This window comes from Nycticebus coucang, chromosome 2 (genome assembly GCF_027406575.1).
Source record: "Nycticebus coucang isolate mNycCou1 chromosome 2, mNycCou1.pri, whole genome shotgun sequence".
Classification (NCBI taxonomy): domain Eukaryota; kingdom Metazoa; phylum Chordata; class Mammalia; order Primates; family Lorisidae; genus Nycticebus; species Nycticebus coucang.
Window position 1 is genome coordinate 41,102,620 of NC_069781.1, and position 16,157 is coordinate 41,118,776.

Genomic DNA, 16,157 nt, shown 5'->3' on the forward strand with positions numbered 1-16,157 from the left:
CTGTGAGCTGTGTGACGCCTCGGCGCTCTACCGAGGGCAGTAAAGTGAGACTCTGTCTCTACAAAAAAAAAAAAAAAAAAAAAAAGAAAATATTTCAAATGTTATATAAAACCAGCACATTGTACCCCAATGATTGCATTAATGTACACAGCTATGATTTAATAAAAAGAAAAAAAATTCTTTTCTCAATGATTATGAGAAGGCTTATCCTGTTTGTCATAGCTCTAGTAGACGAACAGGTAGATCTGCAAAAGATGTTTCTGCTATAAATCAAAGGAGAAATGTTTATACTTTGGGCATTAATTTTTAAATTTAAGGGGAGGAGTTTTTAACCTTAAAAGTGAGAAAGTGAGACATCAGTCTTTGACGTCCAAAGGAAAATAGATATGCCATAGTTTAGGTTAGAAAGGGTTTCAAACCATTCTACTGACCTAAGTAGTCATGCAAAATAACCAGCATCTACCAGGCCAAGTTACCTAAAGAAAATACAAATTAGAAGTCTAATGTTTAGTCCCTGCCCTAAATATTGAGGTAGAGACACGTGCATCTCCAAAGAGTGATCCAAAATGACCCCCATCCCCCAAAGTCACATCTGGCCCTTAATACTCTTTCCACAAAAAAATAAAAAAATAGATGTGGATTAGTATGAAAAATAACAATAGAATGGCATTTGTACAGGTAGAAAGCATTTCTTTTAGGAGGTGGAAGGGATAGGCAGAGCAGCTAGTTCTGACAGAATGGCTAGACTGGCAAATACAGAGTGGGGCCAATTGTAGTTCCCACAACCCCTCTGTCAGGCATTGCACAGATAAGGAAAGGGCAGAGCAAATGCCTCCTAGGAAGAACCAGATGACTTTCACAATCACCTGAAAATTTCATCCCTTATATATCTCTTTCACATGCATAATCTCACTTAACTGTTGCAACAACCTGAACTAAAATCTGTATTTCTCAACTACTTTCTCTCCCAGTTAGACAAAACTAAGTCTGGATAATAAAACTAAAGCTCAAATTCAACCAACAGTTAAGCCAAAGATATTTAACCCTGAAGACCTTAGTTAGCTTTTTGAAAATGATGAGGGCTAAGAAATATTCTCATCTCTATTGGCTTTTTTTTTTATGGATTAAAACCAAACCAAAGAAGGCTATTTGGTGGAATCTGTTGTTGTAAGATTATAAAATCCAACTTTTTTACCTACCTTCCCTTTGAGAAGCTCGTGACATGTGTTTCTCAGAAGAACTAGAATCATTATGATGACAAGGTGAACCGGAAACTCTAGGACCAGATGAACTCAATGAAGTGGTCAAATCTTAAAAATACAAAAAAATTCTGACAATAAACGTAGCATAACTCTAGTAGTGGCTCTTAACTTTTAAATTTCTACTTGAGCAATACTTTTAAAATGCAAAAAAAAAATGTTCAAATAAAACTGGCTGGGCACATTGACTCATGCCTACAATCCAGCAACTCTGGGAGGCTAAGGTGGGTGGACTGCCTGAGCTCACAGGTTGGAGAGCAGCCTGAGCCAGAACAAGATCCCATCTCTAAAAATAGCCAGGCATTGTGGTGGGCACCTGTAGTCCCAGCTACTTGGGAGGCTGAGGCAAGAGAATCGCTTGAGCCCAAGAGTTTGAGGTTGCTAAAAGCTGTGATGCCATAGCACTCTTCCATGGGTGAGAAAGTGAGAATCTGTCTCAAAAAAAAAAAGAAAAAAAAGGCTCGGTGCCTGTAGCTCAGCGGCTAGGGCACTGGCCATATACACCGGGGCTAGGGAGTTTGAACCCGACCTAGCCTGCCAAATAATAATGACAACTACAAGAAAATAATAGCTGGGCATTGTGGATGCCTGTAGTCCCGGCTACTTGGGAGGTTGAGGCAAGATAATTGCTGAAGCCCAAAAGTTTGAGGTTGCTGTGAGCTGTGATGCTATGGCACTCTGCCGAGGGTGACACAGTGAGACTGTCTCAAAAAACCAAAAAAAAAAAAAAAAAAAAAACCCCCCAAAACTGTCCTATATAGCTAAGAATGAGGAAGATAGCATGGATTTTTGAAGTTTTCTAAGCTCTAGTCCCTGTCTAAAATCTTTTCTACCAAAAACTTGTTTACATGAAATAAAAATTAAAAAAACAAATAAGCACAGGAGTAGCTCTGGTTCCCTATAATTTCTATACTAAAATGGAACACAAAAATTCAAGGAAAATGAAAATTAAACTCTTAAGCCTATTGTTTAAAGTTACAATAGCATCCAAGACACAGCCCCATTACTGTGAATGTGAAAAAATCTAAATCCTTTTTTTTCCAGACAGAGTCTCACTCTGTCACCTTCAGTAGAGTACTGTGGCATCATAGTTCACAGCAACCTCAAATTCAGGGCTCAAGCTCAGCCTCCCGAGTAGCTAGGACTACAGGCACCTACCAAAATGTTCAGCTAATTTTTCTATTTTTAGTAGAGATGGGATGTCCCTCTTGCTCGGCTCATCTTGAACTCCTGACCTCAAGCAATCCACCCACCTCTGCCTTCTATAGTGCTAGGATTCTAGGTGTTAGCCAATGTGCCCAGCCTAAACGGATCCTCCTTTAAGGCATACGAAAAACTCTCAAAATTATGTAAATATTTTTTTTCCAAACAGATGAGATGAGGAAGATCTCACTATGTTGCCCAGGCTAGACTTGAGCTCCGAGGTTTAAGGGATCCTGACACCTCAGCCTCAGCCTCAGCCTCCCTAGTACTAGGTTGGGATTACAGGTATGTGCGACGGCGCCCAGTTTATGTGAATACTCCTTGAAAAACAATTCAAAACTTTACATTGAAATCTGAGGAAAAGATAAAATGAATATCAGATAGAATTAAATATATTACTCCAAAGAGCGATCTCCATTTCATCACACTTTTATAGTTGCCCCACACCTCTGTTATAACTTCTTACCAATCTCATTTCCTATGATGTTATTTAGTGTCAGAACTGCTCTCAAGAGACTGAAAACCTTGGTTGTGGAATCAAAATAGGCCAGCTGGCTTGGCACCTGTGGCTCAAGCGGCTAAGGCACCAGCCACATACACCTGAGCTGGTGGCTTCAAATCCAGCCTGGGCCCGCCAAACAACAATGACGGCTGCAACCAAAAAAAAAAAATAGCCAGGAGTTTTGATGGGCGCCTGTAATCCCAGCTACTTGGGAGGCTGAGGCAAGCCCAGGAGTTGGAGGTTGCTGTGAGCTGTGATGCCACAGCACTCTACCCAGGGCAACAGCTTGAGGCTCTGTCTCAAAAAAAAAAAGGCCAGCTGGATCATAAGTATGATTTCTCATTAAGTTACACTTGATTATGTTTAACTTACAAGGCAATTCTAAATCTAAAAGCATTATATTTGCATTATTTATGAAATCCTTTGTTTGCAAGTAAGTTTATAAAACTTTATTTTCTACTTTTTAGCAGTTAATCTGGGCAACAGCAGTACAATTATGCCCCCTCTTTCCCAAAGGAATCTTCAGAAGTGGCCCTGTATACACAGAAGATTACAATCATTTGAAGCTGCCTTTTAATAACAATATATGAATATTCAGTGTTTCAAATGCTAAAGTCTTTCTGTCTGGGTTCTTATTCATAAGCACAATATCATAAATGATAGGTATGTCCCTAGATTATTCCTTTCTCAAAAGTAGATACAGTTTTTAAAAATCACATGATAATACAATATAATCCTTAAGTTTTTCTGACCCTTACATTCACTTAAGTCTAACAGAATCAGCAATGGGAGAAGAGACAGGACTTTAGCAAGAAGGTGGTGGGGTCACTGAGATAAGATGGTACCAGTTACCTGTGTCTGGACATCTGGAAGTCCTGGAAGATATAGTACACCCTTAAAATTAAAATTCTATACTGGTTATAACTTAAAAGCTCTAAGGGATTCCAGAAGGACTTAAGATGACTGATAATGGCCTCTCTGCCTACTTGCCTTGGCAATGGAGGCCCATTTGCTGTCTTTGGTGAATACATCCTGCTTTGTAAACTTTCTTACTCTGTAATTCTCTCTTGCTCAATAAACTTTGTTTCATACTTGCCATAAAAAAAGAAAGAAGTCCAGGTGCAGCATGCTTGCCTTACAAAAAGAAAAAAGTCCAGGCACAGGGGCTCACACCTGTATTCCTGGCATTCTGGGAGGCTGAAGTAGGTGGATTGCCTGAGCTCAGAGGTTCAAGACCAGCCTGAGCAAGTACAAGACCCCATCTCTAAAAAACAGCCAGGGATTGTGGCAGGCGCCTACAGTCCCAGCTACTTGGGAGGCTGAGCCCAAGAGTTTGAGGTTGGCGACGCCCGTAGCTCAGTGGGTAGGGTCCTGGCCACATACATCGAGGCTGGTGGGTTCAAACCCAGCCTGGGCCAGCTAAACAATGACAACTGCAACAACAACAAAAAAATAGCTGGGCATTGTGGCAGGCAGCTATAGTCCCAGCTACTTGGGAGGCAGAGGCAAGAGAATCCCTTAAGTCCAAGAGTTTGAGGTTGCTGTGAGCTATGATGCCGCATCACTCTACCGAGGGCAACAAATTGACTATCTCAAAAAAAAGAAGACTGATATTACCTCGAGCTATCACTAAGTTTTGGCATAGTTATGACTCTTAAGTACTGATCAATGACACCCAATGACACCCATTAGCAGAAAGGTAAAAGAAAATACTTTTCAAGTTAGCAGTTATTCTTTCCACCTAGACCATTTGTGATATATGGAGCCACAAACCAATGCTATGTCAAAGATGCATACAGATCATTATACTTGGTTAGGGAAAATGCTATCATTGAACTTTCTATAGAATGTCTTCTAATGTTCCTGCTATCATTTTCAGAAAAGAAATATAAAACACCCTATGTCTGAGATTCTTGAGAAAAACTTTTTTTTAAGAAAAAAGAAGCTTACCTGAACTTGATGTAGTTCTTCTTGCTCTCAAAATGGGATAGCTACCTACTTCTAAAGACTTGGTTAAGTCAAGATCATGTAAAATTAAGAGATAGCCAGAGGATGTTGAAATCAACATTTTTGAACAATCTGGTGTTAATCTCATTCGCATGAGAAAACGTGTATGGAAAAATTTCTTATGTGGACACCCATCTTCTGTACACCTACAGAAGAAACCAAAACATAAAACCAAGACTTAATTATAACATAGTGGTTTAGTGACAGATGTATTTTATTTTTGCTCTTAAAAACAGAATTTAGGGCTCGGCGCCCGTAGCACAGTAGTTATGGCGCCAGCCACGTACACCGAGGGTGGCAAACCCATTCCAGTGGTTCGAACCTGGCCTTGGCCAACTAAACAATTGCAACAAAAAAATAGCCAGGCATTGTGTAGGGGCGCCTATAGTCCCAGGTACTTGGGAGGCTAAGGCAAAAGAATCACTTAAGCCCAAGAGGTTGAGGTTGTTGTGAGCTGTGACGCCATGGCACTCTACCCAGGGCAACATATGAGACTCTGTCTTAAAAAAAAAAAATAGAATTTAGGAGAATGAAGAAAGGTTGGTCAACAGGTAAAAAGTTACAATTAGGAAGAATAAGTTGAGAATGACTTTTGCATATCCTCACCACAAAGAAATGATAAATGCAGGAGGTGATGGTCATGCTAAACACCCTGATCTGACCATTATACAACATACATTTTTATACGTAACATCATACCTAATACACATAATTACATGTCAATTAAAAAACATTTGAAACTTCAAAAAAAGAGACACCTTTCCAATAAAATTTACTTTTATGTTAGTGGTATTTAAAATAATACATGTTGTTTTGATCAACTGTAAATCAATAATATTGTAATAATAATTAAATCCAGAGGAAAAAAATCAAACATTATTGGCCTGTGGCCACAGGAAATAATTTATTAAATCAATGTCAGTTTATATACACATTGTATTTTTGTTGCAGATAAGAATGACCAATAATGCATAAAATATAGCAGGATATAATTCTATGAGAAAAGTAGAATGAAAACATGAGTGCTAAAGAAAAAGATGTACAACTTCCAACAGTTAAAAAAATAGAAAAAAAAGAATTTACATTCAATGTGCATTTCAATTTACATTATGTGTTTAACTTTTCTTTTCTTTTTTTGCTCACCATTCCTTCTTTCATTGCCAGTCTTTCTTTTTAGATCATTCTCTTCTTTTTTTTTTGTAGAGGTAAAAGTCTAACTCTGTTGAATCAGCCCAGTTCACAGCAACCTGAAACTCGTGGGCTGAAGTGATTCTCCTGCCTAAACCCAGCAGTAGCTGGGAATACAGGCGCCTGCCACAACACCTGGCTAATTTTTTTATTTTTAGTAGAGACAGAGCCTCACTCTTTCTCAGGCTGGTTTCAAACTCCTGAGATCAAGCGACACTCTCAGCGGCCGAGTTCTAGGATTACAGGCATGAGCCACCATGCCCAGTCTCTTTCTTCTTTCAGAATTTTATTTATTTTTTTTGAGACAGAGTCTCACTTAGTTGCCCTTGGTAGAATGACTTGTTATCAGGTCACAGCAACCTGAAACTCTTGGGCTCAAGTACCCTCTTGCCTCAGCCTCCCAAATAGCTGGGACTACAGCTACTGGCCACAAAGCCTGGCTATTTTTAGAAATGGGGTCTTGCTCTTGCTCAGGCTGTTCTGGAACTCCTGAGCTCAAGCAATCCACCTGCCTCAGCCTCCCAGAGTACTAGGATTACAGGCTTGAGACACCATGCCTGGTCCTTTCAGAATTTTAAGTAATACTTTGTTGAGGTAAACTCTCTCACTTTTTACTGTTCTGAAAAATCTTAATTTCACTCTTCTTTTTGAATAAAGGTTTAGCTGAGCATGTAATCTTAGTCAATAGTTATTTCTTTCTTAATATGGAGGATAATATTCCACTGAGTTGTTGCTTCTTTTGTTATTATTTGTAAGTCTGCTATTAGCCTATTACTTTGGATAAGTTGTTTTAAGAGATAAGGTCTTGCTGTCACCCAGGCTGCAGTGTTGAACACCTGTGCTCAAGTGACTGTCCCACTTCATTTTCCTTAGTAGCTGGGACTACAGGTGGGTGTACTACCTACCACACGCATCTAATTTAATCTTTTTTCCCCCTCTGATTGTTCTCTTTTTCTTTGAAATACTGCAGATATGTGTAAATATGGATTCCTTTCGATTTATCTTTATTGGGATTAATTTTATTTTCCAAAACTTTAGATTCATATAATCTAGAAAATTCTGTCATTATTCCAATACTGCCTTTTATACATTTTCTTTCTGTTCTTATAGAGCTCCAAATAAATGTCAAACACATTCATATTTTACTCTCCCAGTCTCAAAACTACTCTTTCATGTTTGTATCCCTTCATTTCTATGTTGTATTTTCGGTCACCTTTTTTTTTTTTTTTTTAATTTAATCATAGCTGTGTACATTAATGCAATCATGGGGTACAATGTGCTGGTTTTATATGCGAAACTTACTTTTCAATATCTATCGTCTAATCTATTTTTTAAAGCTGTGTCTAACCTGCTATTTGCCCCATCCTAAGTTTTTAAAATTTCCACAGATGTATTTTTTTTTTTCTTTAAATTCTATTTGGCTCTTTTTCAAATCTACCTTGGGTTTTTCTGGTAGATTTTTATTCCATGTCTATTTTTATTTCTCACTTCCTTTTTTGTTATTTTTAAAATCATGAACCATGACATACATAAAGAACACAGATAAAACATATGTAGAGTTTAAAGAAAAATGAACACATATGATTGATTACCCATATTAATAAGTAGAACAGTATCAGTACCTTAGAAGCATCCCATCTATTTTTCTCCTCTGTCGTATCCTACTTTTACTTCAAGTATACAATGTCTCTTTTCTTTTTTTTGGAGACAGAATCTCACTTTGTTGCCCTCAGTAGAGTGCCATGCCGTCACAGCTCATAGCAACCTCAAACTCATGGGCTCAAGTGATCCTCATGCCTCAGCCTCTGATCCTCATGCCTCAGCCTCCTGAGTAGTTGGGACACATGGTTGAGATGGAGACTCACTCTTACCTCAGGCTGGTATCAAACTCTTGAGTTCAAGCAATCCACCCACTTCCACCTTCCAGAGTGCTAGGATTACAGGCATGAGCCACCGCAACCAGTCCCAGCTAAATTTTTTTATTACAAAAACTCATATACTTTTAAAATTTAAATTGTTTCTTATGATATAGGAACACTGCTTTTATATTTTGGCCTTATATGTAACAATGTTTTTTACTTTATTGATAAAAATTACACATATTTATGGTATGATCATGATGCTCTAAAATATGTATACATTGTAGAATAGCTAAATCAAGGTAAGTAATATATCTATTACCACATACACTTACTATTTATTTATGGTGAGAACAATAAAATCTACTCTTAGTAAATTTCAAGAATACAATAAATTGGGATTAACTATAGCCACCAAATTGTACAATATAAATATCTTGAGGCCGGGTGCAGTGGATCACACTTGTAATCCTAGCACTCTGAGAGGCAAAGGCAGGTGGATTGCTTGAGCTCACAAGTTCGAGACCAGCCTGAGCAAAATCAAGACCTCATCTCTACTAAAAATAGAAAAACTGAGGCAAGAGGATGCCTTGAGCCCGAGTTGGAGGTTGCTGTGAGGTATGATGCCACGGCACTCTCCACAAGGCAACAGCTTGAGACTGTCTATAAATAAATATCTTGAACTTATTCCTTGTTGTCTGAAATTTTGTATCCTTTTCACTAACATCTCCCCAATGCTGCACCCCACACAACCTGTCTCCAGACCATTTTATTTTCCCACCAGCAATGTAAGTTTTAGCAATTAAGGTTCCAGTTTTTGAACCTTCTTACCAATACTTGTTATTGATTAATAACACTAAGCCTTACAATTCATAAATATGGAATATCTCTCCATTCATTTATAACTTTTTTTTTTTGTAGTTTTTGGCCGGGGCTGGGTTTGAACCCGCCACCTCCGGCATATGGGACCGGCACCCTACTCCTTGAGCCACAGGCACCGCCCCATTTATAACTTCTTTTCCATTTTTTTTCTTAGAGACAGAGTTTCACTTTGTCGCCCTCAGTAGAGTGCCGTAGCGTCACAGCTTACAGCAACCTCCAGCTCTTGGGCTTAGGCAATTCTCTTGCTTCAGCCTCCGAAGTAGCTGGGACTACAGGAGCCCACAACAACACCCAGCTATTTTTTTGTTGCAGTTTGGCCGGGGCCAGGTTCAAACCTGCTACCCTCAGTATATAGTGCAGCCCTCATTTATAACTTCTATTATTTCTTTCAGTAGTGTTTTATAGTTTTCATTCTACAAATCTTATACTCCTTTTGCTAAATTTATTCTTATGTATTTTATTCTTTAGTAATAAAGAATAGTAAATGGAATTGTTTTTTTCATTTTTGGAATGTTTATTGCTTGTATGTAGAAATATAGTTGATCTTTGTGTATCAATTTTCCACATCTTGTGAAATTACTAAACTTGTTTTTCAGTTCTAGTGGGTTTTTTGGTGGAGTCCTTCAGATTTTCTATAATATATCCAATATCCTATCCCCTGCATATGAAGACAGTTTTATTACTTCTTTTCCAATCTAGATGCCTTTTATTTCTTTTTCTTGCCTGATGGCACCACCAACGCAATGTTGAAGCTCTAGTACAATGCTGAATAAAAGTAGTGAGTCTTGCTTCAAATCTTAGGGGGAATGCACTCAGTCTTTCAACATCAAGTATTTATTTTACCTGTAGTTTTTTCATAAAGTCATTTATCAAGTTGAGTAAGTTCCCTTTTATTCCTACTTTTATCACAAAGGGGTATCATTTTGTTAAGTGCTTTTCTGTCTTTATTGAGATGATCTTATAGGTTATAACCTTTATTAATATGATATCACATTAATTGATTTTTGGAAGTTAATTCAACCCTGTATTCCTGGGATAAATTCAATATGGTCATGACATATAATCCTTTATATATGTTGTTAGATTTTGTTTAAGATTTTGATGTGGAATTTTTAATCAATTTTTTGAGGAATATTAATCTGTTAATTTCTATTCTTATTATGTTTGTCTCGTTTTGCTATCAAGATAATGCCAAATCTTGTAAAGTTGTAAAGTATTCTCTACTGTATTTTCTAGTTGAAGTTTGTGAAGGATTAGTATTATTTATTATATAAAATGCTTATTAGGATTCATCAATGAAGTCATGTAGGCCTGAGCTTTTCACTGTGGGAAGATTTTTTTTGTTTGTTTTTTGTGGTTTTTGGCCAGGGCTAGGTTTGAACCCACCACCTCGGCATATGGGACCAGTGCCCTACTCCTTGAGCCACAGGCGTCACCCAAGATTTTAAAACTAATAATTCGCGTTCTTTACTTGCTATAGGTCTTCAGGTCTATAGATTTTCTATTTATTTTGAGTCAGTTTTAGTAATTTGTAACTCTACGTATTTATCTGAATTGTCTAATTTGACCGGATGCAGTGGCTCACGCCTATAATCCCAGCACTTAGGAGGCTGAGGTGGGTGGATTGCCTGAGTGCACAGGTTCTAGACCAGCCTGAGCCAGAGCAAGATCCCCGTCTCTAAAAAACAGCTGGGCATTGTAGCAGGCACCTTTAGTCCCAGCTACTTGGGGAGGCGGAGGCATGAGAATTGCTTAAGCCCCAGAGTTTGAAGTAGCTATGAGCTGAGATGCCACGGCACTGTACTGAGGGCAACAAAGTGAGACTCTGTCTCTAAATAAATAAATAAATAAATAATTAAATTGTCTAATTTGCTTCCATAAAGCTGCTTATAGTATTCCCTTATAATCTTTTCAACTTCTGCAAGGTTGGCAATGACGTTTCCTCTTTTTTGTTTTTCACTATGAATTATGACAGAATGGTGAATTTTATTCCTCAAAATAATCAAATCAATTTATCCATGTTATCTACTAATGTGGTTATTCTTTCTTTCTTTTTTTTTTTTGAGACAATGCCTCACTACGTTGCCCTCGGTAGAGTGCTGGCCATCACAGCTCACAGCAATCACAGCTCACGGCAACTTCAAACTCTTGGCCTTTCACGATTCTCTCACCTCAGCCTTCTGAGTAGCTAGGACTATAAGCACCCACCACAACGTCCAACTATTTTTTGGTTGCAGGTGTCGTTGTTCAACAGGCCCAGGCTAGGCTCGAACCCGCCAGCCTTGGTGTATGTGGCCAACACCTACCCACTGAGCTATGGGTGCCACCAATGTGGTCATTTTTTAATTTAATTTTTATTTATTTATTTTTGGAAGACAAAAGAATCTCACTCTGTTGCCCCAGCTAGAGTGCCATGGCATTACAGCTCATAGCAACCTCAAACTCCTAGACTTAAGCAATTCTCTTGCCTCAGCCCCCCAAGTAGCTGGGACTACAGGTGTGTTATTGGGTTATTTTCTATTTTTAGTAGAGACCGGGTCTCACTCTTGCTCAGGCTGGTCTCAAACTCCTGAGCTCAGATGATCCACCCTCCTTGGCCTCCCAGAGTGGTAGGATTACAGGCATGAACCACCTTGCCTAGCTGCCTTCCTCTTTTTATACATAGATCTCTGCAAAAGATATTTCATAAATAATCCTGATGTGTTATCACTACACCATAGCTAGGAATAGGCATACTGTAATTATTGCTCAAATTTCAACTCTTTAATTAATTTCTTTTAAAAAAATAATCGATTTCTTTTTACGGAGACATATTTTTGAAATGTTTCACAGCAAAGGCTTAACTGGTATTTTAGGTGGGACAACTGTTCTACTATGCAAAGTGTACTGTGTACTGTAGGACGTTTAGAAAATCTGGTCCTGGGAGGTGCCTGTGGCTCAGTCAGTAGGGCGCCAGCCCCATATACTGAGGGTGGCGGGTTCAAACCCGGCCCTAGCCAAACTGCAACAAAAAATAGCCGGACGTTGTGGTGGGTGCCTGTAGTCCCAGCTACTCGGGAGGCTGAAGCAAGAGAATCGCCTAAGCCCAGGAGTTGGAGGTTGCTGTGAGCTGTGATGCCATGGCACTCTACCGAGGGAGATAAAGTGAGACTCTGTCTCAAAAAAGAAAAGAAAAAAGAAAGAAAATCTGGTCTTTCCCAACTAAATGTCAGTATATCTCCCTTTCTCGCTCCTCCTCCATAGTGACAACCAAAACTGTTCCACATATTATTTCCAAACATTCCCTCCAAATAAGAACTACTCTTCTTTTTTTTGAGACAGAGCCTCAAGCTGTCGCCCTGGGTAGAGTGCTGTGGCATTACAGCTCACAGCAACCTCCAACTCCTGAGCTCAAGCAATTCTCTTGCCTCAACTTCCCAAGTAGCTGGGACTACAGGCGCCCACCACAAAGCCCGGCTATTTTTTGGTTGTAGCTGTCATTGTTGTTTGGCAGGCCCGGGCTGGATTCGAACCTGCCAGCTCTGGTATATGTGGCTGGCGCCTCAGCCACTTGAGCTATAGGCTCCAAGCCAAAAACTACTCTTTTAATGCAGGTACAAAAATTATAATAAATAGATTTAGAACTGAAGGAACAGGCTGGCTGCAGTGGCTCATGCCCATAATCCTAACACTCTAGGAGGCCAAAGCAGGGGGACTGCTTGAGTTCAGGAGTTCCAGATCAGCCTAGCAAAAGCAAGACCACCATCTTGGGAGGCTGAGGCAAGAGAACTGCTGAAACCGAAGAGTTTGAGGCTGCTGTGAGCTATGATATCGTATTACTCTACTCAGGGAAACAAAATAAGGGTCTGTTTCAAAACCAAAAACAAAAGAAGGAATAAAGAGGGAGAACATTTTAGTTTCAGAGGGAAAAAAATGACAGAAATATTTTTTCTTAAATTCAGAAATTCGTTTTATACACCAGTTTTTATCATTAACCATATTACTTAGTTTCCTTGCCATATAATTGTCTCTAAAAAAAATTATCATCACTCAGGCTAGTCTTGAGTTCCTAGGCTCAAGTGAACCTCCTGCCTCAGCCTCCCAGTAGCTAGCCCTACAGGCACATGTCACTACTTTTGGCTAATTTTTAAAATATTTTATAGAGATGGGGATCTTGATATGTTGCCCAGGCTGGTTGCAAACTTCTGGCCTGAAGCAATCTTCCCATCTTAGTCTCTCCAGTAGCTGGGATTATAGGCTTCAGCCACCACATTCAGCTCCAAATTTTCAGTTGCAATATACTAAGCACAAGCAGTAAAAAGTAGAATCACTTTTTTTTCTTTTGAGACAGTCTCAGTATGTGACGCTTGGTAGAGTGCTGTGACATCACAGCTCACAGCAACCTCAAACTCCCAGCTCAAGTGATTCTCCTGCCTCGGCCTCCTGAGTAGCTGGGACTATTGGTGACTGCCACAACAACTGGCTATTTTTATACATGAGGTCTTGTTCTTGCTGAGGCTGGTCTCGAACCTGTGAGTTCAGGCAATCCACCTGCCTCAGCCTCCCAGAGTGCTAGGATTACAAGCATGAGCTACCGTACCAGGCCTAGAATCACTTTTTTTTTTTTTTTTAGAGACAGAGTCTCACATTATGGCCCTGGGTAAAGTGCTGTGGCATCACACAGCTCACAGCAACCTCCAACTCCTGGGCTTAAGTGATTCTCTTGCCTCAGGCTCCAGAGAAGCTAGGACTATAGGCGCCCACCACAACGCCCGGCTATTTTTTTTGTTGCAATTCAGCTGGGGCTGGGTATGATCTGCCACCCTCAGTATATGGGGCTGGAGCCTTACTGACTGAGCCACAGGCACTGCCCTAGTATCACTTTTTGATTTGTTTTTCTGAAAGCCAGTTTTTTCAAGCCTAAGACAGAACACTGAATTTGTTCACTACTTTAAAAAAACATATTTTTTGGCTTGGCGCCTGTGGCTCAAGCGGCTAAGGCACTAGCCACACAAACCTGAGCTGGTGGGTTCGAATCCACCCGGGACCCGCCAAACAATGACGGCTACAACAAAAAAAAAAACCGCCAGGTGTTGTGGCAGGCACCTGTAGTCCCAGCTACTTGGGAGGCAGAGGCAGGAGAATAGCTTGAGTCCAGGAGTTGGAGGTTGCTGTGAGCTGTGACGCTATGGCACTCTACCCAGGGTGACAGCTTGAGGCTCTGCCTTAAAAAAAAAAAAAAAAAAAAATATATATATATATATATATTTTTGTTTACAATCCTAACACGGTGGTCTTCTATTCACAAACCTGTTTGTGTCCCAAATAATGACATTTCCATCAAATCCTGATGTTACTAAGAGTCTGGTATTAGTATCATATTCGATGTTCTTCACCCAGCTAGTGTGACCATGTAAAGTGCATACTTTGGTGTTCAGTTTTCTCAGATCCCATAGTGCTATTGTAGTGTCATCAGAGCAGGTAGCGAACAGCCGGTTATCAAGAAATCTATAAGAGTAAAAGAAAAACACAACAAAAAACAAAAACTGATTGATGTAATCTCTTTTTAAAGAAAACATGATTTGAGAAACAGTCTTTATTATCTCAAGAGGTACAAAAATCACTCTATAAACCCAGTCACTCAGATATACTATAGACAGTTTAAGCATAATTCATTTCATCACAGGACCAGGATACTGATTTAATGAGAACCACGCTGTTACTTGATTCATTTGCTACAAATTAGTGAAGAGATTTTGAAGAATTACTGAAAGGGACACATTATGTGTAAAAAGTTCAAATAAATATTTATTCTGCTATAAGTAGTATCTCTTTATATTTAGAACATATTTAACATACAAAAATTGCTATACAGATTGACATTATTTTTTATCTATTAACTCAAAGGCATTCCCCAACTAATATACTTAATAACATTTTATTAGTACCAGTTAAGATTATAAAATACATTTAAAATATTCTATAATTCATATTTTTTATTAATTTATACTAATTTCTTGATCCTTAGTGAGAATATATTTTACATAAATACTTAGAAAATAACAAACCAACCATTCATACTTGGATTTCTGTAGATTTGAACATCAGGATGCTTTCTCTAATGATAATGATGTTATATAATCTTCCTAATCTTATGTATAAAAAAATGAATCTTGCAGCTGCTTTCAGGATAAAATTATATATAATTCTTGATAGAAATCAACCTCAACGTTCACAAACATCATAATGACTTTTCTGAAACTTACCATGGTTTTAAAATTCCAGGCCTTTATAGAGGCTGTTTCTGCTATCTGAAACCACCTATCACTTACCCCTTGAGCTGGCTAATTCTTGCTTTCTTTTGAATACACTCACGCATGGCTTAACAACAGAATACTTTCCAAGAAACGCATCAATGAGTGATTTTCTCATTGTGTGAACTTCATAGAGTGTCCTTACATAAACCTAGATCGTACAGCCTACTACATACCTATATTTTATTGTGTAGCCTATTGCTTCTAGGCTACAAACCTGTATAAAATGTTACTGTACTGAATACTGTAGGCAATTGTATATACTGGAGGCAATGGGATTTGCCTATCTAAACACATTTAAATACAGAAAACATATGGTAATAGCTGGGTGTTGTGGCAGGCACCTGCAGTCCCAGCTACTTAGGAGGCTGAGGCAAGAGAATCACTTAAGCTCAAGAGTTTGAGGTTGTTGTGAGCTGTGACGCTACCGCACTCTACCCTGGACAACAGCTTGAGACTCTGTCAAAAAAAAAAAAAAAAAAAAAAAGTATAGGGTGGCGCCTGTGGCTCAAAAGAGTAGGGGACTGGCCCCATATGTCGGAGGTGGCGGGTTCAAGCCCAGCCCTGGCCAAAAACTGCAAAAAAAAAAAAAAAAAAAAGTATAGTAAAAATACTACATAAAAGATTTTTTTTAGGGCAGTACCTGTGGTTCAGTGAGTAGGGCACCGGCCCCATATATCAAGGGTGGCAGGTTTGAACCCAGCCCCAGCCAAACTGCAACAAAAAAATAGCTGGGTGTCATGATGGGCGCCTGTAGTCCCAGCTACATGGGATACAAAGGCAAGAGAATCGCCTAAGCCCAAGAGCTGGAGGTTGCTGTGAGTTATGATGCCACAGCACTCTACCAAGGGCGACAAAACGAAACTCTGTCTCTAAAAAAATAAAAAAGAAAAGATTTTTTTTTTAATGGTCCACTTAGAGCACTTACTATGAATGGAACTTGCAGGACTGAAAGTTGCTCTGC

The 16,157-nt window shown here is 39.1% G+C and overlaps 1 protein-coding gene across 2 annotated transcripts in view; it reads right to left on the bottom strand.

The window, feature by feature from the left end:
• The window catches only part of DCAF10 (DDB1 and CUL4 associated factor 10), a 63,210-nt gene that overhangs the window by 11,908 nt on the left and 35,145 nt on the right, over nt 1-16,157 (bottom strand). For both annotated transcript variants that reach the window (XM_053568444.1, XM_053568434.1), the window contains 3 exons: nt 14,190-14,387; nt 4,915-5,117; nt 1,200-1,310 (listed from right to left, as the gene is read on the bottom strand). In XM_053568444.1, the coding sequence (XP_053424419.1) occupies nt 1,200-1,310; nt 4,915-5,117; nt 14,190-14,387 (512 nt within the window). The remainder of the gene's footprint in view (nt 1-1,199; nt 1,311-4,914; nt 5,118-14,189; nt 14,388-16,157) is intronic.